The 26,794-nt window shown below is 36.9% G+C and overlaps 1 protein-coding gene across 3 annotated transcripts; it reads left to right on the top strand.

Moving 5' to 3' along the window:
• Positions 1-448: 448 nt before the first annotated feature.
• LOC143587716 (RINT1-like protein MAG2) lies at positions 449-8,691 on the top strand. Of its 3 annotated transcripts, none has more exons than XM_077068922.1 (6): positions 449-702; positions 1,970-2,302; positions 2,418-2,492; positions 2,562-2,665; positions 2,748-4,618; positions 8,354-8,691. In XM_077068922.1, the coding sequence occupies exons 2-5, from the start codon at positions 2,032-2,034 to the stop codon at positions 4,596-4,598; spliced, it is 2,301 nt and encodes a 766-aa protein (XP_076925037.1). In that variant the 5' UTR covers positions 449-702; positions 1,970-2,031; the 3' UTR covers positions 4,599-4,618; positions 8,354-8,691. The 3 variants fall into 3 exon arrangements, with proteins under 3 accessions (XP_076925037.1, XP_076925039.1, XP_076925038.1); XM_077068924.1 differs by having other exon boundaries at positions 2,424-2,492; XM_077068923.1 differs by having other exon boundaries at positions 1,984-2,302.
• The last annotated feature ends 18,103 nt before the right edge of the window (positions 8,692-26,794 follow it).

Here is a 26,794-nt window from a genome sequence, read left to right on the forward strand (position 1 = left end):
TGATAAATTTAAGCCAACATACTTACTATTAGTTAGCTGAATTAATACTAAATAATTTAAACAAATTTGAATGTAAAAACATATAATAAGATTGTTTAGTTTGTCTTATACATTTTTAATCGCGGTTGATTAAAAAGCATCCGTGAATAGAAAAATGTTTTTTTGGCTATATCTTCCCAAGAATCCATTATATAAGGAACACGTCCTACTCACTTAGTATAAAGCTTAGGGAAAAAACATGTAAAGCTTCAAAAAAATCAATTTCATGTTGTTTATAAAAGTTACGTCACTTTTTTTGTTCAAATTTAACATGTGCAGGGACTTTAACGTGTAAAGAATTGTTGAGGGACTTTTGTGCGAAAAAACAGAAAGTATATTGGTTTTTTATAGTATTCGCCCATAAAACTAACCAATAATTAATAAACGAGTAAAACTCAAACTTAAAAAAACAACTCAAGAGCTCGAAATGAACCAAGCTCGGACTTATTTTAAGACATGGAAAAAACCCAACACAAGTGATCCAGTAACTGAAAAAGATCACAACCGGCAACCGGAACCGGAACGAAATCGGCGATAATTAGCATATTCCGGCCATCACCGCCGTTAATTTCCGGCCATATTTGTAAATCTGTATCTATTGGACACCTTTCATTCACAATTAAACTAGATCGAAACATAATTTATCACAATCTTTGTGTCCAGGTAACTATATTCTTCTCTGTAGACCTTATATTGCAAATCCTATATAAATTTGTGATCTTTTAGCTATTGATCGAGTTAATATTGATCGTTCAGTTGCTTAGATTGAAACCCAGTTCCTGTTTTGAGCAGTTTTAGTAAATTGTTTATATGCACACCAGGTGCTTGATGAAATGCATGAATGAATATTATGTAGTAATTAGCTAGAGTATGTTACTTTGATCATCAGATTTATCTTCTTGGTGGGTCATTGAAACTAAACCTACACTTAAATTTGGGGGTTGCGGCGCAATTTGTTGTCCGCTCACCTGCCACTTTATTGTAATTTTTTCGAGTTTAGCAATGAAAAGGTATAACTTAAATTTCTTTTAGTTGATTCAAAATCTACCTCAAGTTATAGTTTTTTAATGTGTCAATAGGATTCGAAAAAATGAGTGTAATCTATTTGAGATATGTTGAATGAAATTAAACCTTTAAGCAAGCAGTTTGAGGTTGCTTGCTTTGAACGGTTAACTCTCGGTGTAAAGTTAGTTTTTTTCAGTAAGCTGTTTATTTGTTTCTGCTTATGGATTATAAGCTGTGTAAGTGAGTAACCATCTACAACAGCAACAACAATCATACCCAGTAAAATCCAACCAATAGGCGCCTTGGTTTTAAAAAGCGTTCTTTAAGCGCAAAGCGCCACAAGGTGATGGCCATGTCGCTTTTTCCTACACAAAGCAACCAAAGTCCAAAAAGCGCAAGTAAATCGTGATATTTTGGCGCAAAAACGCACCTAAGGCGCACGCTTTTTGTACACTGGTAATTTTTATGTTTTAGAATGTTGTATCACATGTTTTTTAGGTTTTACCTGTAGGTAAAGCTTATTTATAGATAAACGTTGGCTAGGGGATGCTAAAAAACTATGAGATATATAAAAAACATAAGCCATTTGCCTCAAGTACAAAAATCGGTGCGCTTTTGCGCTTTACGCTTCGGTTTTAGACCCCATTGCTTTTGTGCGCTTATCGCTTTTTAAAACCAAGCCAATAGCAAAGCTATTAGATGGGTTTGGGGAGGGTGGGATGTAGGCAAACTGAACCTCTATCCCGAAGAATAGAGAGGTTGCGTCAAATAAACAACCATCTAGGTAACCAAATTCTAAGTATTGATATTTCCAACATCGTGCACAAAGTTGAGAGTTAGGTTGCAAAAGATGTTATTCAGAGGATCTATAAATGTATAAAGAAACCATATTTCATCATCTCTTAGTTAACATATTGTATTTTAGAAGTTGTTTTGCAGGATTTCTGTACTCAGTATCTGTTTGAATCATCACGAACATTAAACGCTATGATTATACCTCTACCTTTAGTTCCATCCCTATCTCCTTCTGTTCTCACCTTTCTAGACACCAAACTACGCACGCCCGACAATCTTCTAGAAGCTCCTACACTTGGTTCCGAGCTACATAATGATTGTCATCTTTTGGAACAAAACCTCACAGATTTAAACCAAAAGCTTGGTTCCTGTTTGCATGCTTACTATGAACACTCAGATCAAGTACGAGCCCTAGTTGACAAGATAAACCACATATTGAACAGTTCTCAGTCTTCAACCTCAGGTCAGCTTTCCATTAAGAATATAGACATCAAACATATCATCCACATTAGCATTACATTTTTTATATATATTGTTTTTATTTACCCGTGAGAAATTAAAACAATTTGAAAGATCAGAAACAGTTTTAGGGGAAGAGTTACTAGCAATTGCTCGTGATGTCGCTCGGCAAGAGACAGTTCGAGTCTATGTTGGTAATATATTAAATTTAAAATCTTTTTTTAATTCAAATTTTGATTTTTAATGTTTCATATGTTTAGCAGAAACTGCATCGAAACTTCAATCATTGGTTGGGGATATTGAAGATGCTGTTTCTTCTAGCGTAAACAGAAACTTAAGGAAACCGACATCTGCCCATAATTCGGAGGTAAAAAGTAAAAAATGAAATAAATTAGGATTACGTATTTACATACTACTTCGGTTAACACTTAAAAACTTATTATTTGTAGGAGGAAGTGCGTTTCGCTGCTATTAATGCTCTCAAACTAGCAGAGGATGTTTTAACCAAGGTTTCTAAAACCCGTCCTCAATGGTCCCGTTTAATCTCAGCCGTTGATCACAGAGTAGATCGAGCATTAGCCATTTTAAGACCTCAAGCGATTGCTGATTATCGGTCTCTTTTAACCTCTATCAATTGGCCACCACCTCTCACCACTTCAAACCCTAATTCAGAACAAAAACAATCATCAGAATCCACAAATCCCCTTTTTAAATTACACGGTGACCTCAAAAAGCAATATTGTGACGGTTTTCTTGCACTATGCAAACTACAAGAACTACAAATACGAAGAAAATCCCGACAACTTCAGGGGCATGAAGGTAAATTTACTCTGCATCAGCCCCTTTGGGCCATTGAAGAACTTGTGAACCCGATTTCAGTCGCGTCTCAACGCCATTTTGCAAAATGGGTTGATAAACCCGAGCTTATTTTTGCATTAGTTCATAAAATAACTCGGGATTATGTTGATTCTATGGACGAGTTATTGCAGCCACTCGTTGATGAAGCGATGTTATCCGGTTATTCTTGTCGGGAAGAATGGATTTCGGCAATGGTGACATCATTATCAACTTATATGGCAAAAGAATTATTTCCGGTTTATATAAATCAGTTAGATGAAGAAAACCGTTCACAAGCAAAAGTATTTTGGTTACATTTTATTGACTTAATGATTTCTTTCGATAAGAAAGTCAAAACGCTTGTAGCACAATCTGGAATCACGTTATCGGTTGACGAAGATGATAACATGCAAAAGATCTCATCTTTATCGGTTTTCTGCGATAGACCTGACTGGCTCGATATATGGGCTGAAATAGAGCTCAGTGATGCGATCGATAAGCTGACGCCTGAACTGGAAGATGAAAAGAAATGGTCAACTGAGGTCAAAGAATCTGCTCTTGTCTTGGGTTCAGAATCTTATAGGTCACCTGCGATTTCGAGTGCGTTTCTTAGACGGTTATCTTCTATAATTGAACGGTGTAAATCGATTCCGAATGTCCGTTTAAGATCACGGTTCATTAGATTGGCAGGTGCACCGATTATAAACCGGTTTTTGGATTTCTTGCTTTTGAAATGCCAAGAAGCCGAAGGGTTGACCGCTTTGACCGACGACGATGCTTTGGTTAAAGTGACGAAGTCGGTCAACGGGTCTCGGTATTTTGAGTCGGTTTTGAAGGAATGGTGTGAAGAGGTGTTTTTTCTAGAAATGGGATTAGACGGTGAGGATAATTCAGGTGGGATAATTGATGAGGAGATTCATAAACTGGAAACGTTTAGAACCGAGTGGGTCGATAAGCTGTCAAAGGTTGTTTTTAGAGGTTTTGATGTTTGCAGTCATGAATATATAAAAAATAAAAGGCAATGGATGGAAAAAACTGAAGAAGGGTGGGCGGTTTCAAAATCGTTTATCGGGGCACTTGATTATCTTCAGGCGAAAATGTCGGTATTAGAAATGAATTTAAATAAGATGGATTTTGTTGCGGTTTGGAGAAGCCTCGCTTCTGCTATAGATTCTTATTTATTTAATGGTGTTTTTATGAGTAATGCTAAGTTTTATGACGGGGGTGTTGAAAGACTCGATAATGATATGACAGTTTTGTTTGGTGTGTTTAAATCTTGGTGTTTGAGACCCGAAGGGTTTTTTCCAAAATCGAGTGAGGGGTTAAAGTTGTTGAAAATGGAGGATAGACAGATTCGTGGCGGTGTTGAAGGCGATGAAAGGTGGATCAAGATGAATATGATAAAGCATCTGACTGTAACCGAGGTGGAAAGAATCTTGAACAGTCGGGTTTATAGCAGTTGAACTCTGTCAATGCGTGTCAGGTGTGTTTTTCAATCTTAGTTTATATATTATTTGTCTACTTGTATCCAATAACCTAGAATTGAAGCTTACATACTTGGTACAAAGAGTTAATAAGACATACAATATGCATATGTTTGGCTAAGTGACCTACACACACTATTGTTGCAAAAGATCTCTGATTATGTTTGCATCAACAACGTTGTTTTCCGTAGAGTTCAACAGTTGAGATAACCTTTCTCCTAAATTGTCCCCTTCTGTTCTCAAGCTCTTTATGTAATTGCACGCCTCTTCAAGAATCTTTGATGGTGGTACCTGTTATCATCATATTTAAACAAATCAGTTTCAGATGTTGCTTACATATGTTCTGAGATATTGTTAGGATTAAACGCACACACGAAACTGAACACGACACGAAAGCAATAAACGAACACGAGGATTTAATGTGGTTCGGTCTAAACTGACCTACGTCCACGGGTGGCAACTAGGTATATCTTTATTGAGTGACCAAATATTACAAGTACATAATGTTGTTTATATAGAGACTGAACTAGGGTTAGTAAATTATTATGCAAGAAATCTAAACCGGGCCGGGCTTGGGCCCGACCGCCCACACCCGTCTCCTCTTTTGACTTCATATAATAAACCGGGCCAACAAGGCCTACGAACCCAACAATCTCCCACTCGGAGGCCTTGAGTACTCTCGTCTGCACTCCTGATTGTACTTCTGTAATCTGAACATTAAACTTCTTCTAGTTGCCACCGCCTTCTCATCAATTAACCTGAAGGCCCGTTGAAGCTCCCCGGAGCTCCAACACGTCAGTCATGGCTGAAACTGCCCCTGACCCGTTCTCTGTCCCTACCGGCTCCCACTGTAACGAACTACCGGATCCTGAGATAACCTGAGAACAAACACTCTCCATATTCAGCAAGTAATTCATTGGAGAGACTTTTACAGCTGGAATACTGGTTTTCTTAATCCACTGTCGACCTGGAACTGTAACTGAAACACGACTTGTGCTCCCACTGTCACGATGTCCCCCAACTGATTTAACCTTCCTAGCTCGTTCATCCTGAATCTTCACTTTGGCTCTGGGTTTGTTACTTGCAAAATGAACCTTCTTCTGCCCACGAGATTCTGTGAACCGGATTTTGTCTTTCACCAAAACTGGATCCACTCCTTTCGATGACATGCCGACCATATACAATGAACCCATTTTCGTGCCACGAGCAACCACAAGATTCCCTTTGACTACTTTCCACTGCCCATTCCCGAACTTAACATCGTGCCCTTGGTCATCCAACTGCCCAACTGAAATCAAACGTTTCTTCAAACTTGGAATAACCCTCACGTCTTTCAAAGTCCAAGAAGTACCGGCTGAAGTTATCAAATCAACGTCTCCCATACCCGTAACCTCTAAAATATCATCATTCGCTAGTCGAACCTTTCCAAAATCCCCAAATTTAAGATTCTTCATCGTTTCACTACAGTGAGTGGCATGAAACGATACACCAGAATCCATCACCCAAGCATCAACGCTACTCTCAACACTACAAACCAAAGCCTCATCACTACTGACCCCGTCATCTGTGTCGTCTTTTGTAACGTTCACCTCTTTCTTACCATTCGGACACTGATTCCTGAAGTGTCCTTTCTCTTTACAACCCCAACATTCAATATCCTTACGAGTCTTAGACTGACTCCTCTTCCTGCTCCCACTGCCTCGCTATTTTCCCCTACCTCTACCTTCTGTGACTAGCATATTGCCTGATGATTCACCTGAACTTCTGCGTCTTGAATCTTCTCCCAGAATCAGATCTCGAATCCCATCGAAAGTAATATTTGTAGACGAACTACAAACTGCAGTCACTGTTTGCAACCAACTGTCGGGCAAAGAGGATAATAACAAGAGGCCTTGAACTTCATCATCAAACTTAATGTCAACTGACACTAAGCGGGACAAGATCGAATTAAGATTATTGATATGAGTTGTAACTGACCCACCCTCTTTCATTCTTGTTGTCACTAGCTCTCGGATAAGATAGACTTTATTCGCTGCCGAAGGCTTCTCATACATGTTGGATGGTGCGTCCATCATACCACGGGCTGTGGTTTCTTTCATGACGTTAAACGCCACATCTTCCGACAACGACAATGTAATACAAGCCCTAGCTTTCTTGTCTAACTTCTTCCAATCTGCTTCTGACAACTTTTCTGGTTTTTCATCCTCAAACACTGCATCCAAGTCTTTCTGACAAAGTAGTGCCTCAATCTGCATCTTCCACCAACCAAACTTCTGTCCGTCAAACTTCTGTATCGAAACCTTTCCGTCTTCTGCCATAACAATGACTAAAACGAAAAGCTGGATAAAAACAGAGATAGACACAGCAATGGCACGGGCCTGAACTTAACGACTGTTCTACTGAACTCTGTTAAAAAATCAACCTATTTATACGCAGCGGAAATACGAACTGAAAATCAGAAACTGAAACTTTAAACTGAAACGATAAAACCTGACAAACGCGGTTGGCACTGGTTCTCCGTTTCTTTAACGCTTCTTCTGACTTAAAACTATTCTTCAACGAAAAATAGGATCTTGATTCAACTATTCTTGACTCGTACTTTGCAAAATAGAATCTCGACCCCCAAATAAAATATAAAAGGCCAAACTGCCAAAAAAAAAGGGTCTTCTTCTGCAACGGCACACGATGGTGGATGATAATATTGCTTTCAGAAAATAATAACAGAACCTGATAATAACGATCTTCGGCGATTTCTTCTAGCGGCGCTACTGCGTCAATAAGAAATAACGACGGCGACGGCGGAACCCTAGCGACTGCTAGCGGTGACGCAACGGCGTAAGAAACGGTTCAACGAGTTCTTCGTGTGAAACAAACCTAAGCTCTAGATACCACTTGTTAGGATTAAACGCACACACGAAACTGAACACGACACGAAAGCAATAAACGAACACGAGGATTTAACGTGGTTCGGTCTAAACTGACCTACGTCCACGGGTGGCAACTAGGTATATCTTTATTGAGTGACCAAATATTACAAGTACATAATGTTGTTTATATAGAGACTGAACTAGGGTTAGTAAATTATTATGCAAGAAATCTAAACCGGGCCGGGCTTGGGCCCGACCGCCCACACCCGTCTCCTCTTTTGACTTCATATAATAAACCGGGCCAACAAGGCCTACGAACCCAACAGATATAATATGCGACATGTTGCAAAGAAGTCTATGAACATGTCACTAGTTACTAGGGGTGTAAACGGGCCGAGTTGAGCCCGAGCTCAACCCATTTAATTCAAGAGAGCTAGGAGCTTGAGCTCGGCTCGTTTAGAGCTATATTTCTAAAGCTCGGGCTTGCTTGTTTATTATTTATTAATTATTTAATTTTATGCTTATATTTTTTTTATTACTTTACATACATTAATACTTCTAATCTTTGTAACATAAAATATATTTTTTTTAATTATCTATATCATAACTATACATATACAGTAATTATTATATAGATATATATATTAAATAAAACTTATATAATAAAAGGCTCATTTAGGTTTGCAAGCCGGCTCGAGCTTGTTTAAGCTTGGCTTGAGTTTAGTTTTAGTGAGCCAATCTCGAGTATCTCCCGACAGCTCAGCACGTTTACAGCCCTACTAGTTACATCATGATGCATGCCATGCTATTATGTACTTTAAGCCAAAAACAAATTCAAACTACTAATGTACCCTTGTTTTATGGCAGCTTGAACTTGAAGCTGGTAGCAATGCTTGTAATTTGGACACGAGATCATCGATCTCATGTTCTCGGTTCCTATGAGTTCTTGTTCTTCTGCTAGACATGATTGAGTTCTTGTGTGTTTTTCTTTCTTATTCTGTAACCAGTTTTAGTTTAAAAAGGCAGTGGAACTTGTAGGTTGGAGACAAATTTAGTTAGAAAACTACTATAACCATACCAGCAGTATTGTGTGTTGTCTGCTGCTGATAATATATAATCTTGGTGTGGGTCCCAAGTGTTTCATTCTACTGCACTTGATGGGCCCACATTATTTATGGGTCTTTCCAATTAAGGTTATTTTTGGGGTGTTGCATATGACCTGATTTGGACACGTGTACATTGTAGAATGAAGGTTGGTTATACATTACTGAATATGTAATATGTTAGATGTGTTAGTGCCACCTAGAAGATACTATGTTTCTGGTGTGAGCTGGTAAGGTTCTCCTAACAGCTTCTTGTCCATTGCATTTCTTTAAATCCAGGCTTTTGTTAAATCCAAGTTTATGCAAGTTAATGTCAAGTGTACATACAACTTATACATTTAGACGTTTCATCGCTGATGCGTGCTAGAGGTGCACAAATCGGTTAACCGATTAACCATTAACCGGCTAATTTGGTAACCGGTTTATTTTGGCGGGAAATAACCGGTTAGACCGGTTTTCCGGGTAGGGTAGTAACCGGTTTTGACCGGTTAGACCGTACCGGTTAATAACCGGAAAAAACCGGATTTTTAATAAAATAATAATTAAAAAATTCGGTTAACCGGTTTTGAAATCAATAATACAAACCGGCGGTTAGGACCGGTTAGTAACCGGTTACAAAATTGGTTAGAAACCGGTTAACCAGTTTCTGTGTGCACCTCTAATCCGTGCCGTGCTGTGCCGTCAATGATATTTTCTTAAAAGAACCTGTTTGGATCTGAACCGTTTTAACTCATTACATGACCAGATTCGATTGTTTTTTTCAGACTTCGTAGAACCTTGTATGAGTACACTCATACATGAGTATGGGGTTTTAAGCTATAGTACTATGGTAGGTGACAATGTTAAATATGTTTTTGGCCTTTTAAAGTTGTAATAATCAATAATGAGTAGTTTGGTGTATGACTTTTTTAAAATTGAAGTAAAAGTATAGCAAATAGTCAAATACGGTTGAAATTTATGTTGGTTTTTGTTACTGGCATAGAGCTGTGATGAATGTCATGATATAACAGATTAACACTGATTATTTGATTCTTAAATTTTTACACAACATAAGCATTTATATCAATAACTCAAGTCACATAAACAAGATCGGTTGCTACATGCGCATACGGACTAATATCAATTCAATTCAAAACGTTTAGCCCTGAGCTAAAAAACTTAAAACATCAAAACCGGTCTAAATTATCTAATAGTTAATTAATTGATTATGTTTTCGGTTTGATTTTTTGGACATGTTACCCAAGATCAAAACCTTTTGTTTGTTGGTTCAAGCTTTAAAATATTGAATCCAAAAAACCTCAATCTACACTTGATTATTCCTCTAATGCCTACCCACCCACCTCCATTCAACAACATCATCCATCAACCACCACTATCTCCCATTCAGGATGGCTCAATTGTTAAAATTACAAAAAAAAAAAAAAAAAAAAAAAGCTTAGCTACATTTAATTCACATTTGGTTCTTTGCTTCCTATCACAGCTCACCAAGCTCTCTCAATCTCTTAGAATTTTCTGTTGAGATTGTATAATTTTGTATCTTTTAGCAGTCGTATAAAAATGTGTCATCATATTGACACGCAAAAGAAAAAACATACAAAAGGGACGCAATTTTAATATGTTTTAGTCCTAACAAAAGATTGAGTCGGTCTTGCTCCCGCCTACCACCGCCGTCACTAGTAACTATTGTTTAGATCGATTTTGGTCTTTGTAGCAGTAGATGATGTTTGTATGTGAGTTATGGAATTAATTTTAATATTTGGATAAAGTTATGTTATTTATAATTATTTGGTTAACTAAGGATTGATTACATGTGTCATCATTTTGTATGCCTTCTCTACTAGAGGTTTGTTGAAATTACATAAGTTTTCATCTTTTTGGACGATAAAAGCTAAGATTTTTCATGTGGTATGTCTTGTCTTAATATAATTTGGTGTTTATGGAGAGTTAGAAATGCTTACAGGCCTAATATGGGAAAAATGGCGTTGCTTTAATTTCAATTTGTAACTAGAGTGGGCAAACTCGCTATGATGGTTTGGTGTATTGTAATGTAATGTTTTGGTGCTGGCCGTGCTCGTTTATTGCAAGTATCTTTCTTATAACAAATGTTGTAATAAAATTTCATTTTATCGGTCGTTTTCAAAAAGAAACAGAAAACAAATTTACATGTGTCGAATAATTAAATTTCTATTGTAATTTTAAGTTTTATAAAAATTAATAAAGAATTTTTTGTAAAGGTTTGTCAAACGTGTCGCCATTTGTCGTTCTAAATGTTTATATAGAAAATCATTGAGTAAAACAAAAAGGACCGGCATGGAGCCTTAATTTGGTGAAAAAGTTGGTAGAAAAAATATACTATCATAATATTAACTTTGATAGACTGGATTGTTGTGTTTTCTTTTTTTCTTTGCTCTTCCTAACTTTGGACCACTTTACTTTTTAACTGTGTTGTTGAACTGATTACATTTAATTTTGATTTTTACCATTTTTCGGTTAGGACTGAAACGGGATGGTTTAGCCGTCCCTAAATAGGGAAGTAATCTAAGGCTAACAAGTCAAGTCTCGGATCGATAATCAAACACACACTAAACGAATAACTCTCGTTTATATTAATCAGAAAATCTCTCTCTAAAAACTGATTACAGCTCTATCAAACCCTAACTCGGTTTGACTTTCGATGAACCCTAACTCGGTTGCACCAACTCCACCTATCTCTAATGTCTAAGGGGGTGTTTGGCTTAGCTTTTTTTTTTGCTTATTGCTTTTTGGAGGAGCAAAATGTCCAAAATGCCCCTCAAAAAGCACCAAATTGAAGGGGCATTCTGCCCCTCCAAAAAGCAATAAGCAAAAAAAAAAAAAAGCTCAGCCAAACACCCACTAACTATTATTCAGTTTATATAGACTACCTAACTTGTTAACCAAGACATTACCAAATACTATAAAACCCTAATAATAATGAATCACATGGGCCCAATAGGTCCAAACCGATCACCTACATGTGACGGGCCTATTAAGTTGGAAATTACTTCCAACAACAAGGTCGTCTTCGAAACATGGTTTATAATAGAGTGTTATGATTAATTGTATGCTTATATTATATGATAAAAGAATAACCAAGTGTTGGTTTATAATCAGGATTTATGATTTGGTTATGATTAAGTGTGTTTATATGAAATAGAAATAACCACCTGTCAAGAAAACTATCGGTTACATATGTAACTTTATAATTAATATATTTTATTTTAAAAAAACTCAAATACATTTTTTTGTAAATAATATATCATCATGTCTCCTTTTTTTTCTTTATAAGTTAACAAAGAAGTTGCTTGATATTTGACTAGAAATTGGATAGTATGTTACAAGTTTAAGTAATCTAAGGCTAACAATGTTTTCTTCAAAAATCGTTAATTTTTTTTTGTCGAATGCTAACAAAAATTTGGGCGTTAAGTAAAAGAGTTTTCATATTGAATTTAAACAATTAAAACTTATATTAGCTTAACGGGTTATGATTTGAGTTGTGTAAAAACACATCAATGCCCGTAAAAACTCACCAATAGTGAAACTATTGGTAGGATGTGGAAAGGGTTGTGTATTTATTTATTTTTCCTTCACCGGGGGGGGGGGGGGGGGAGCAAAGAGGCTCACCAAACTAACTGAATTGACTTCCTTGTAACCAAAAAACTAAACCATTTAAAACCAAAATCGATTGATTGTAAAAACTTAAAAACCAAAATATTATTTATACGCTTGGTTTTACAACCAATCGGAAACACCTAAGGACTAAGGTAAATGGTTAGAAAGATTAGAGGAAAACGAGTTAATATTTAATTTATTTTTTCAAAAATAGTTTGGTGTGTAATAACTAATAATGATTTGCAAGACAATAGAAAAAGCTGTTTATTCGGAATCAATTTGGGACATTAAAATACGTGTGCTTGCGAGAGACAAGTCACTAGTCTATATTTATATATTTTGTGGGTCTTTTAAATAGTTTCTAAATTATAAATTGAAGTTTCCACGATTTAAAAGACGTGACATCCACTTTCTTAATCCATAGAACATAATAAATAATATAGAAAATATATATTAACATTAGTTTTATCCCTCGTATTACATGGGTTGTTTTATATTATTTATTTATAATATTTAATTATTATTTAAAATTTTATTTTTTTATTGTATAAAAGTTAATAATATACTTATGGTTTGATGATAAATTGTTTTACAAATAAATGAAATGTTATAATCCAGTTTAAAAGCTATATCAGTTTGATGTGACCCAAAACCAGTTTATTTTTTAATATAAAATTGGTTTTTTAACTATAAATAATATATATGTGTGTTTTTTTAAATAAATAATATATTAATTTTTAGTATATCCCTACTTTATAAGATTTTTATATCAAGATGTTATAACCCGTTTAAGAAATATATGAGTTTGTAAGACTCATACCTGTGAATTCGTGTCAAATGCATGAGAAGCCTTTATTTAAAAATCAAGCAAATCTGGTGACTTCAAAAAAGGAGGGAACGACTAAATCGCGACACGTAGGGTTTTTATGTTTTCGTTTATATATATTATAGATTCAAAAAAGACATGATTTTTTACATTCTTATATGAATGTTTTTATTACGTAAGTTTTAAACTTTTAATCTTTTTTATATTGATAAACTATAAATGAACAAGTTAAAATATAAAAAGGTAAATGTATAACCAAAACTATCATATAAATAGAATAGCATATATCTACAAAATTACGATGAAAGTAATATAAATTAATCACACTTATTTGAAGAGTGAGCCGGTGAAACAAAACTAGTTACCCGTATGAATATTCATTGAGAGGGTATGGGGAACCACCATTCAAGTATCATTTTCATGTACTTGTTCATTAATGAGACAGACGGACATTCTCATCTACTTAGAGCATTCTCAACTTATGATAACCGTAAATTTATTTGATATTTTTAACTAAAACCAAATAACTAAAAAAGAGAATAAAACAATTATTTTTTAATTGTTTTGCTATAAATGATTACTTTTTTATTTATTAAAATGGTTTATTGGATTTTAATGATTTAAACGTTGATCTATTGGCATGCATTAATTCCAATTTAAGGAATTTCATATCTAGATTTCAACTTTCATCTTATTAGTCTTCATTGAGTCATTTACTAACGAAGATTAACCTGGTTAATTTTTGAAGAAAATATGTTATTTCGCCACCACAGTCGTCTCCCCACCCTACCATCACAACACCACCATGATAAAACTTAAAAACCTATCTTCCTGCCCCAATTTCTTCGTATCACCACCACCCAAATAAAAAACATTGGTTTCATATTAAATCAATCTTTATCGCCACCACCCCTATACTCAATTGACACACTTCATGGCTTTGGTAACCAGTCGTCAGAAACTGACCAACCAACGATTGCAACGAAGCAAAATCGGTGACCAGACCTTTTTCGTTCGATGTATATGTTTACATTTACTTGACTTTCCTATTATAGTTTTGGATTTTGGGGGTTTTTGCGATGATCGATGGTGGTTGTTAGTGGTGGTCAGCTGGACGATGGTGATGGTGGTGTTGACGACGGGGCTAATTTTTTTTTCATCTTTTATTTGCGTGCGACAGGCAACGCTGAGGGTTGAAGCAGTGTTGTAAAAATCGCTAGTCGCTAGTCGGGCGGTGGGATGGGGACTAACGATTAAACCGGATTAATCAAGATTAATCGGATCAAAATTTAATGTAATTTTCAATTTTTTTATATATATGCACACATTTTTATATGTAGTTATTAGTTTTATACATATATAAACACATTTTGACCGGAAATTGGCTTAAATCTCACAGGAAACCGCTAATTTTAGTCTGAATCTCATCGGTAAATGCTAATTTGGTCGGAATCTCACCGGAAATAATTGATTTTGGCCGGATTTGACCATTGACCGATTAATTGGCTGATTAGCCCATATGTAGTGCAAGGAACTTTTTAATGTATTTTTACACGACTTAAATTGATGCATATTATAAAACTAAGTTTTAACTAATAGAAGTATTAAAACAAATAGAATAAAGGCAAAGACAATCGAACACGTAAGTAAACAAAGACCGGAACTAGATAAATAATTGTCCCTCCGGTAATGAATCCTCTCAGCACGAATTACCGACTAATTTAAGATGACCTGGTTTGACAACATCGACACAAATACTGAACAAACTGTAGTCACGGATGCTCGTTTTTAACAAAGTAAAAAAGGCTCGGTTATTGAGATATATGTTAGAGCGTTCACATCTTATCCGTTAAATTATATGAGTGAAGTTTTTAAAATGTGGGGGAGGAGGGGGGTGATTTAGATTGTTGAGTGGAGAAAAGAAAAAATGTAGTACTTTTTCTGAATATTTAAAAAGTTACTATTTTATATAATTTATTATTTTTTTAATGTGGTTATGGGTGGAGAGAGAGAAAAAAATATATTTATAAATATATAAAAAGTAATATTTAATTAGAAAAGAGAGAAAATGTAGTGATATATAGTGCAATTTAGATCGAAAGATAAAAGTAAAAATTAAGAATGCTCTTATAATCGGGCCCAACTCTTTATACGCATGGTCAATATCCTATCGATTTGTTATCCACACATGGAGAAAAAACTACTCGGTACTCATTTATCCTATCGATTTTTATTTTTTTTATGAATAAGGCACATGGTTGTTTACAAATTAAGTATTTTTAAGTTTGTTAATACTTTAATTTGATTTGTCTTTAATGCCCCTTAACTCATAAAAAATGTAATGTTTTACTTGTTAACTTTTGTCATATCAGCTTAAACACCTTAAACATTAAAGTCCATTGTCCCTCTGTATCCTCCACCAATAGAGGCCCATAAAAACCCTGAATTCAGAATTGAACCAGAAAATAATTCCCGTAATCGATTTTTTTAAATACCCGAATTCTACCCGTAAGGTAAGGATATGGTATGCATTTAATTACCAAAAATCCTACCCAGAATCGGACCCGATTTATACCCAGTAATACCCGAAAATAGGAACCGGGTTTTTCAAATACCCGATCTATACCCAGAATTACCCGAAAAATACCCTAAAATGCCCCTAAACCCTTAAAAAAATCCTATATACCCGAAAAATACTTGGAAAAATCCCGAAAAACCCGAAAATATGGTTTTTTTAATACCCGGAAATAGGGCATTCAAATACCCAGTTCATATCCGACCTGAACCCGATGCATGGGGTATAGTTTTTAGAGACAATACCCGAACTCAAACCATACCTGATTTTCCAATATCCGGTCATATCCGAACCTGATTCCATACCCGAAACCGGGCATTTAAAAAACTCTTTATGCACCTCTATCCACCAAGTCGTCAAACCAAAAGCAAAAGCCCCTTGATTTCATGTGTTTATTTAAAAACATATCTTTGCTTAGTCTTTAACAAACATTCTATACGAATCAAACGACAAACGCGTCATGTTGACCACATATCTAAACACTCTTAATCCAAAAGTTAAAAAAAAAAATTATATTTAAACCGAAACCAAAATTTCAAATATATATTCATTCTTCCTTTTCTTTTACAACACCACATCATATTATTACACACAACCGTAATTAACTAACAAATTACTTAATTACAAACCCAAAATTACAATCAAATTGCAAGATTAATGCTTAACGCAAATGAAGCCCAAACTTGGTAAGTATAGATTCCATATTACTAAGTATCACTAAGGTGTTACTCATCCACTCACTCGATCTCTGCACCTTCATCTTCACCTCATCCACAGCCGTCGATCCAATCTCTTCCAATCCATCCACACACGTCTGCTGATCTGTCATCGCCGCACTTATCCACGTCATCATATCCGCCACCTTCGCCTCCGTCAACTCACCACCACCACCACCACTCATCGCCTCAACCGACTCACTGAGTCGACTCACCGCGTCATCGAACAAACTCGCGCAGTCTCGCAACGCCGAACCGGTTCGCAAATCGTTCGACTCGGAGATCAACGTCTTCGGCAACGACGAGACGTTCGTGAGCTCGGTGAACGTTAACCGGACCGTGAGGTTGAATATCGTCACCGGATCCACGGCGTGGCCGGAGTTGATTGAGCTTATGTTCGTGAAACACGTGTCTGGATGTTGCGTGACGTGGCAGACGGTTTTGACTGACTCCGACGAGTTGACCGACGGCGGTTGGTTAGGTTCCGGCGGTGTGGAGTGGTGACGGTGACGGTGGATTGCGGTGGTGGCGGTTATGATGGCGAAAATGGAAAGAGTGAGGATAACGGTGGCGGTTATACGGCGGTTACGTGACGGAGAGTGGGATGTAAAGGTAACGGCGTTAGTTGTTTCGGCGTCGGTGGGGTTAATTTTGCCGTAGCCTTTAACGAGATTGACGGAATCTTCCATTAGTGAGATTTTGTTGAGAATGTCGTGTAGTAGAAGAGAGGAGATATATATAATGACTTTATATGCCTTTTTAAATATTTCAGTTTTTAATAGAAAAGCAGGGATACTGTAATGAGAATGGTTTAACGTATAAGAGGTACGCGAGATGTTAAAAGACAAAAGTACTAAAACGTTAAAAAACGCTCACCCAAATCCTAAACGCTAAGTCAAAAACCTAAAACGCTCAAAAACGGTTTTCGTGAAAAAAAGTGAAAAATTGATTGATTAACCATCCAAAACTGTTTTTTTCGATGAACAAATGATTAATTGAATATGTTTTGATGATTCCGAGATGTTGGGATGCGATTTCATGAATTAATTTCATGAAAAAATAGATTCGCATAGCTATTATAAGTTAATGCGTATTAAATCTTTTCACTATAAAAATATTTGTTAAGGATAAGTTAATGGTTTTTTTTAATTAAATTAATGGTTTTCGGTGGAAATAAAAGTGTATAATAATTGGGATTAAGAAAGTGGGCCCTTCTCAATAACCAAATGTTTTGCTTTATAACGGTTGGTAAGAATGGACCAATTTTTAAGTATGATTTTGACACGCGTAATTGAGTAATAGCGGATCACAACTATGAAAACCCGAGTGCCATCTCAGCAAACCACCGGCTACTTGCATTCACCCTCTCTCCTCTTCACTAAATATTTCATCAAGTAGTACAACCCGAATTTTAATAAGGTGTGGGTACTGGGTAGGGTTGACAAAAAAAATACAAGTTCGGTGGATATGCTTGAGACCAGAAACATTCAGGTAGGATATACCCGAAACTTGACAAGTATTAGATTCGGGTATATGATTAGTTTTTAAAATTTTGGCAAATATGAGACGCGTATCAAATCAAGTGATAACCGAAACCAAATGCACGTTTACCCGAGCCATATAAGTCTAATTATATACCCAAAAAGTTTCTTTTTTTATTTTTTTTTTATTTTATTTTATGTTTCTCCTTAACCCTTTTCTATTAATGCTTTATTTTAGTAGGTTTATTATATGAAAAGTTTAAAAAAATTGTGGGATATGTATTTATTGATATTATTTATATTTTATATGGTGTGAAACATAAACATGCATGAATTATAATGACATTAGTTGTTATATAAATAAAAAGTATATAACAATTATAATGTTAAAAAAAAACCATACTTGAAAATCTCAATGGATATTTCTTAATAAATCTGCGACTGAGTTTGGGACACAAATTTATGATCGAGTAGAGTCATGGGATTAGCAATGGCTGGCTCAAACCCGGTCCATTGCCATCCATATCAAAGGGTCTCAGGTTCAGACTCTTTCTATGTTTAGATCTTAGACGAGCATAACTGTTAAAAAAATGAACATGGTTAGTAAGAAACTAGGTAGGACGAGACAATTGCAAACTGACCCAGGAAATCAACTCTCAAGTGCAAGTATAAGACCAAGCTAAAGAAACACACGAAAACTTACCACGCAAAACCAAAGAGAAGTTTGAAAGGGAGCGAGGCGACAACAAACTCCCGTAAACTGCTCCGAAAAACCCGTTGCACCAACCCAGAAGTGCAAAGCGACCTAAACGCTATCTCGCAACTTCAAATTCCCACATGGTTTGTCGAAAGCAGACCCGTTTTCATCATTCCTAATCGTTTCTGTCATTCCTAACAAGCATGACTATTTTTGGATTTTCTAATATTTGTATAGTTGTTTACTTTTTTTAACAAAAACAATGAGTGTGCAAACATGTTATGCAAGTATGAATATATCTCTTGTTTGAATGAATATAAAATTTAATAACATTAATAAATGCTAAAAAATAGTATTTTTTATTCACTCTATATCATGAGAAACTCAAGTCACACATCAATACCGAATTGTCAAACACGGAAAGAAAAAATTAAATGGTTCATAAGTAGGATGACGATTGATAAACACGTTCTAAGTCGTAAGCAAAGAAGTCCAAAATTGATTGTCAGGTCAAGATCTAGAATAGACGTTTTAACATTATTAAAGATACGATTATTAACATTTAACATTCAACTTATGGATTATAAAGTTTCATTACAAATTTCTAATGATGACTAAAAAATAAACATGTCTATAAACCGCATGCATATAAGCCAGCACTTTTTTATAAACAGAAGTTAAGTTCTATACATTATTAACCTTGGATTTACTACTGTTGTGTTGGTTTCTTAAAGAATAAGTACATGCTCATGTATTAACAAAGATAATAATTTAAGCCAAGGCCGGCTCAACGTCCTCGGAGGCCTAAAAACTAACTAAAATGTTGAGGTCTTTTTATTTTATTTTCTATATGCGTATAGCGCCAGAGAGTATGCAAGAATTATAGAATATGGATGATATGCCGTGATAATGAATATGAAGCGATCATCCTTAGCTTGTGGCTCATCATTGTGTTACTAATTTTAAAAAAAACTCTACTTTCAAAATCTCATAATACATAACTCTTATTTAAGATAGAGACCCTATAGATCTGTAGGCCTAAAGCCATTGTCTAATTTAACTTACTCACGAGACGACCCTGAATTTAACTAAATGCTAAAAGCTTAGATCTTCATCATGTTATATCTCTTAATTACCTACCTTCCTACAAAGTTTAAAATTTATATCAAATGTTAGTGTGAGCTTATTGTAACATTTTTAGACTTAATTATTACTAGTTATCTCTATATTGTGAAGAGAACACATAGTGTTGATCTCTTATCAATATAAGGGCGACATAAGGTGGTAAAAATATTGCGATGACTGTTATCAAGTATCTTTTGGTAAAAATATTGCGATTATCTGTGATAAGTATCATAGAAAGAAGTTTATAGTGATAAATACAAGGATTAAGGACAACTTTCTATGGCGATCTCTTTCTATCTAAAGAGAATGGGTTGAAGAAAACTCTTGAGAAGAATGAGGTGTGAATCAAGGTATGTTTATTATATGCTATCCGGAATGAAAATGTATCGCTAGTCTTATATATATATGCTCTCTTATCTCTTGTTTTCATCATGAAACAAATAAAACTTAAAACACATATCTAATTGCAAACATGCTTTTAAAATCAAATTAATTTGGAAGATATTATGTGTTGTTTTAAATGGATTTAGACGCTATTTAGCAGTATTTCCTTTATTTATACATAGAGTGCCTTTTGTTAACCAATTAACTTGATGTCCATTTAAAGTAATAAATATACATAATAATATAAGTTTCTCAATACATTTGATATCATAATATCATAATAATATAAATGTGTCCCCGTCGTGTAGCTCAGTTGGTTAAGGAGGCGTAAGACTTTGAACAATAATATCAAATGTGCTTTAAGTGCCATTAGCCTTCTCGCTCAATGGCATGAGGGTGACGGTTAATGCTTTTGATCCATGATGTCTCAAGTTCGAAATATCACTCAAGGGGGTTTCCTCATAGTGGTGGGTTTACTCCTTGATGGTGTTCTTTTGTGAGTCAGGCCTAAAGCGTCAAAATCAGTATGGACAGTTGACATCTCGTCATAGAAAGTCTCACTCGGGTATTTGAGGTGGATCCAAACGGTATTAAAAAAATGTGCGCTAAGTGGTCCATTCATTTTTGCCTCGTTTTCAGGCCCAACCCTCGCTAAGCCTTATCTCGGTTGGGCGAGTTTTGCTTTTTAAATATTACTGGGCCGAAGGACTAAATCCTAATCAAGCTAACCACAACATATATATATATATATATATATATATATATATATATATATATATATATATATATATATATATATATAGACTTCTGAGGTCAATCGAGCCATTTTTAATTAACCGGAGCAAAAAGCCTTTTTGCCTTTTTGGGTTGTTATTCGTTTGTAACACTTAGAACTACTTGAGATGTGTTCCCTAAAAGCTCTAATCGATTGGAGCTATAAATGAGCTCAGGCGAGCCTAAAAATGAACTCGTTTAATAAACAAGCCTGCCGAGCTACACTTATTGATTACAAGTTTAATATATATTTAAAAATAATTATTATATATGATTAAAAAACTAAATAATATGTGTGTATACATACACACACATATTATTTTATATACAAAAAGTTTTAGTTATAAATATGTATATTATATAATTAAACGTATATATTTGAATTAATAAATATTAAGCGAACAAAGCCCACACGAACCCAGAAAACTACCCACGAGTTAAGTTCGAGCTTTAAAATAAAGTTTGGAACAAATCGAACTTGAGTTCTCGTAAGTTAAACTAGTCGAAACTCGAGATCTAAGAAGCTCGAGATCGGCTTAGCTCGTTCACACCCCTATGCATAGTTAGTTAGTTACTGGCGTATTATACTTCGTATTATTGTTGTCTTGTTTTAATATTGACTATATTGTTTGTACAATATATAACATGTGGGTTATGTCACATGAAGCAATCTAGACCAAACTACACTATGGACTTGTAAGACAATTGCACGTTAAGTTATGCTAACTTCATCATTAATCCATCTCCAAGTTTTGGTGTGAAAGTGACAATAAGTAGTTATAGAGGTAGGGTACTAAAAAGACCTAAATACCCTTAAGTACCACCCGCGAGTCACAGAGGAACCTCTAATAGGCCACCCGTGGGGCATACGGATCACCCGCATATCACGGTAGAGGAAGAACGTCCTCATACCAACCCTCAAAAGTCGTCCGCAGGATAGGACATCAGTCCGCCCAAACGACCAGGAGGAAGTGCCAGCGGGACAGCTGTCACCAACCAATTACCATCTAGAAGAATATCCACGATTGTTACTTGAGGAATACGTGACCTACCGGCCAATGAACAAAGGACACCTGGCCAGGTTGTTATAACCGTGCACATGGCCAAGGTGCGATCCATCCTATCATTGGGCGACACGTGTCCAGGTTGTTTTACCCATGCACATGGGACATATAGCTCAACCCATCATAAAAGGACACGCGTCCAGGCGGTTATTGAAGATCTTCTAGAAGAGGATAGCTGGTCCAATCACCTTCCTACGTCCTTCGGCTATAAATACCTTGTCAAACGGTATGAGGTATTCATTCACTCACTTGCATTCGGACTACACTTAGTCTGTTGACTTCAGTACTTTCTCCATTTACGAACGTTACTTATTCTCACGCCGGAGGGTGGTTACAGAAAGACCCCCCTATTGTCCTTCCTGTAACGAGACTCACGGTGTTTGTTTTGCAGGTTCCGGTCACTGGACTTTGGGAAGTTATACTCATATCTTAGCCGTAATTACCTTATTTTACCCTGTGGACGCATTGGGTCCAAAACCCATACCCGGGGATTGGATCCGTGTTTCTTCATTGGCGCCATCCATTTTGGTGTTAGAATTGCATAATTTTTTCTTCCGTTGGTTTTTTGGTTCGTTTGATATGAGTAAACTTCCTGAAGGGCAGACGGGAACTCCTGCACCTGACTCACGAGTAACTAACACGGAAGCACCTCAGGGTTTCGCTTCCAGTGTTTTTGCACGTATCACAACTCCAGGTGAACGTACTCTCGAGCGTGTTACAGCTCCAGGGTCACGAAATGTTGATGTAGTACATGGAGAGCTCACCCCAGAAAATGTTACAGCACCGACCGGTCCCACTCCCACAGATATGGGACGTGTCTCGGCACAAGAAGGTTCCAATTTGGGTAATCTCAGACGAATTACGGAGGAGACCCGCCGAAACCGATCAGTATTGGGTCCGGAAGATGACTCAGGCGATTCTGACATGGCAAGGTCTCATCAACGTAATTCTAAATCCAGAGGAGCGTTAACTCCTGAAGAGTGGCTCCGTGCACAACAAAAAAGTTTGGTGGCCGAATATGAACATAGAAAACGTAATAAGCGTTTTCATGCCCGCGCTCTGACTTATGAGGAATCTCCCCGGAGATCCCCTTCTTCTCCACCAACAGTGAGAGGAAGTCAGTTTCGTTATAGCCAACAGGTGGAGCCAGAATTTGGCGAAATTCCAAGGCTACGTCCTCGTCCTCGCATCGACATGTGGATACCATCTTACTTGGAAGAATTTGATAGCTATGATTCAACTTACCAACCGGGGGAATACAGCACATATACCGGTGACAGTAGGATGAGCTCACAGGCGAGAAGCAGTCGTCCGCATGACATAGTCCGCCACACCGAGTACCACAGCAATGCTGAACGAGACTTTACCAAACCATATCGCCCCGCGGCTTTCGCCGAAAAATCAAAGCTCATAGCAAGTATTTCTACAGCACCCTTTCCTGTTAATGCTAAAATACCTACATCGGTAGGTAAATACAATGGTATGACTGATCCAAGTGATCATCTCCAGAACTTTGTGGCGGTAGATGGTGTTAGTGGTTGGACGCTTCCCTATTGGTGTCACATGTTCGCGTTGACACTAACAGGGGCAGCAAGAGAGTGGTTTGAAAAGTTACCTGATGGTGAAATTTCTAGCTGGGACGATCTGGTGAAAAATTTTTCTCAACAGTTCAGTCAGCAGAAGAAACATACACGAGACCAATCAGAAATTTTAGATGTAGTTCGCCGCGATAACGAGTTTATAGAAGATTTTATTACTAGATTCAATGATGAGAGCCTGAACATTGGCGGAATTAGTAAAGACATGCTTCGTGGTGCCTTCCGCAAAAACGTCAAATGTGATGATTTAGTCCGCACACTTACTGGTAGAGATGGAATGCCAAAAGAGTGGGACGATCTTATGACTGCGGCAAAAGTATATGCGAACACTGAGAAAACATTGAGAAGTGGTAACTCAAAGCAAAAATTTAAAGTCGAGTTTCAAACTCCGAGACCAAATAGACCGGCGAAAGGCCCTATCTGGTCAAGACTTCAGCCAAGTATGGAAGCACCAAAACCATTTGATGCACGATCCCTCATAGGCAACAAGAACAAAGCGGGACCCTCGAACCGAGGTCCCAATAATTGGACTCCTCTTTCAAAGACTCCCGCCGAAATTCTCACCACGGAGAATGTGAATTTTAGAAAACCTTAGCCACTGACGAGAAGGTCATTCCTTGACCCGAAAAAGTGTTGTTCGTATCATGATGACATTGGTCATAATACGAATAAGTGCAGAACATTAAAAAATGAAATTGAAGCAGCTGTAAAGACTGGAAAACTTGGACACCTGGTAAAAGGTGGGAAACCTGACAATGGTAAAGCTCCCACACGGGACATTCAGGGTCCGAGTAAAAAGAAAGTCAGAGATTTAAACGTCCATATGATACAAGGCGGGTACGATACAGGGAAAAAGAGGAAGGAGTCTGATGATGAGGAATGGAAGAATGAGCCAGTGATCTTTTCTCGAATCAAGGGGGGCTCGAATAACAAAAACCCGTTGATCATCACCGCCTTATTCGGACACTACCGTTCCCAATACGTCTTTTTCGACACTGGTAGTACTTCAGACAATATGTATTAACAATGTTTTGAACAACTTGACGAAGAAGATAAGGAAAGATTAAAACCCATCCATGCTCCAGTATATGGGTTCGGAGGGGAAATAATGCATCCGCGAGGTGTAATTTCATTCCCAGTCACCTTAAGCGACGGAATTCATTCTAGGACCGAGGAGGTCGAATTTCTGGTTCTGCCAGCAACATCAAAACATGACATTATTCTTGGACGAGAAGAGATTGGTGACTTTAATGCTCATCCGTCCACGGCACACGGTGCAGTAGGAGTTCCAACTTGCACCGGCATAGCAATAATTCAAGTTAATCGGCACTGCTTTGCAACCGAGAGCTCAAAACCTAGCAAGATTCCAAAACAAGCTGTGAAGACTGAACCAGAGAAATGGGTTTTGAACAAAAAATTTCCTGATCAAATTGTAACAATAGGACCTGCTATTTCCGAGATAGTACGGACCTTCTTGAAACAGTTATTTTCAAATAATATTGATGTTTTCGCGTGGCAACCCGCGGATATGACTGGTGTGCCGCGGAACATTGCGGAACACAAATTAAGGGTAAACCCGTTGTTTACACCAATTGTTCAAAAACAACGTAAGATGGGTCCGGAACAAACAAAAGCAATGAACGAGCAAGTCCAGGATTTCTTACAAGCTGGAATCATCCGCCCAATTCGTTATCAGACCTGGGTTGCTAATCCAGTTATCGTCCCCAAAAGCAATGGGTCATGGCGGATGTGTATTGATTTCAAAGATCTAAATAAAGCATGTCCCAAATATTGTTATCCTTTACCCGAAATAGATCTCAAGGTTGATGCTATGGCACCATTCAAATTCAAGTGTTTCCTGGATGCCTACAAAGGCTACCATCAGATCCGCATGGCATCGGGCGATGAGGACAAAACAGCATTTCGTACCGATCAAGGCACCTTTTGTTACAAAATGATGCCTTTCGGACTAAAAAATGCGGGAGCCACGTATCAACGATTGATGGACATAGCGTTTAAAGGTCAAATTGGTCGAAATTTAGAAGTGTATATGGATGATCTCGTAATCAAAAGTGTTGAGGAAGACCAAATGTTGAGAGATATCGAAGAGACTTTTGAAACCTTGAAAGGTATCAACATGAAGTTGAATCCGGCCTAGTGCTCATTCGGAATGGAAGAAGGGAAGTTTCTTGGAGTGATTGTCACGGATACGGGCTTCAAAGCTAATCCAGATAAAGTTCAAGCTATAGCCCGTATGCCTTCTCCTTCTTCCCTCAAGGAAGTTCAGACACTCAATGGGCGATTGGTTGCTTTGAATCGATTCTTGGCAAACCATGCAGCCAAATCTCATCCGTTTATGTCACACCCTCAAATTCCACCAACGGAGTTTTACCGTCAGAGGGTGTGAACTAACAGGATCGGATTCATTAGTTATAATCAAACCATAAAACAAAGTTTCAAAACCATGAAAACGTTTACGAGTATTTAAATGCGGAAGCGTAAAAACCATAAAACAAAATGTTGCGTCACACAGGACGACTTAAACCCACTGATAACAGTTTTAGATTAGTTTGCATAACAAAAGCGTTTTCAAGCAATGCATGATCCTATACCGCGCGCCCGCCTCGGCTACCTGAGAATAACATACTAAAAGTGTCAACACAAGGTTGGTGAGTTCACAAGTTTATATAAAGTAAAGCGTTTAGCGTTTGCGTTCAGCGTTTTGCGTTTAGCGTTTTGCGTTCAGCGTTTTGCGTTACCAGATAGTGTTATGTCAATTATATATCTATAGGTAGCTAGCCTATACAAAAAGTATTACTAAGTGTTCGACACCGAAGCTGACTGTTTATCATTTGCCTTGCCACCAGGTCTATCCCGACCATGGTATGTGTTTAGCCAAGATTACACCCACTCGACCTCCAGTCGAGTTTAGCGTTGGGTGGGGTTTGTCAAACCCAGTAGTACTACTCAACAATGACTCGCTATTATCCAATATTAAACGGTTCGATGTGAATGAAGGACTTTAGTTATTGCGTTTGGCACTTAGTCTTTAGAAGTGATATATAATCTATATTAACAAAATCTTAAAAGCGTTTCCGGAGTATGTTATCTCCCCCAAGTGAAAAGCGTTTGAAAACAGTTTAAAAAGGGTAAGTGAACTCACTGTTTGCGAAGAATTCCCAAAAATAAATCACCAAGTGATGCGCGTCACAGAAAACTCTCTCTAGCGTTCTAAAACAATAAAGAGATTTTTCTAAGTGTCGGAACTATTATCGAGTCTCTAGACTCGGTACATAATACCTATGCACACAATGTGTTTCGTGTTTCGTTTGTGA

The sequence above is a fragment of the Bidens hawaiensis genome, unplaced genomic scaffold, assembly GCF_021521415.1.
Source record: "Bidens hawaiensis isolate Kalapana, Puna unplaced genomic scaffold, B.hawaiensis_p1.1 tig00035845_1, whole genome shotgun sequence".
In the NCBI taxonomy this organism is placed as follows: Eukaryota; Viridiplantae; Streptophyta; class Magnoliopsida; order Asterales; family Asteraceae; genus Bidens; species Bidens hawaiensis.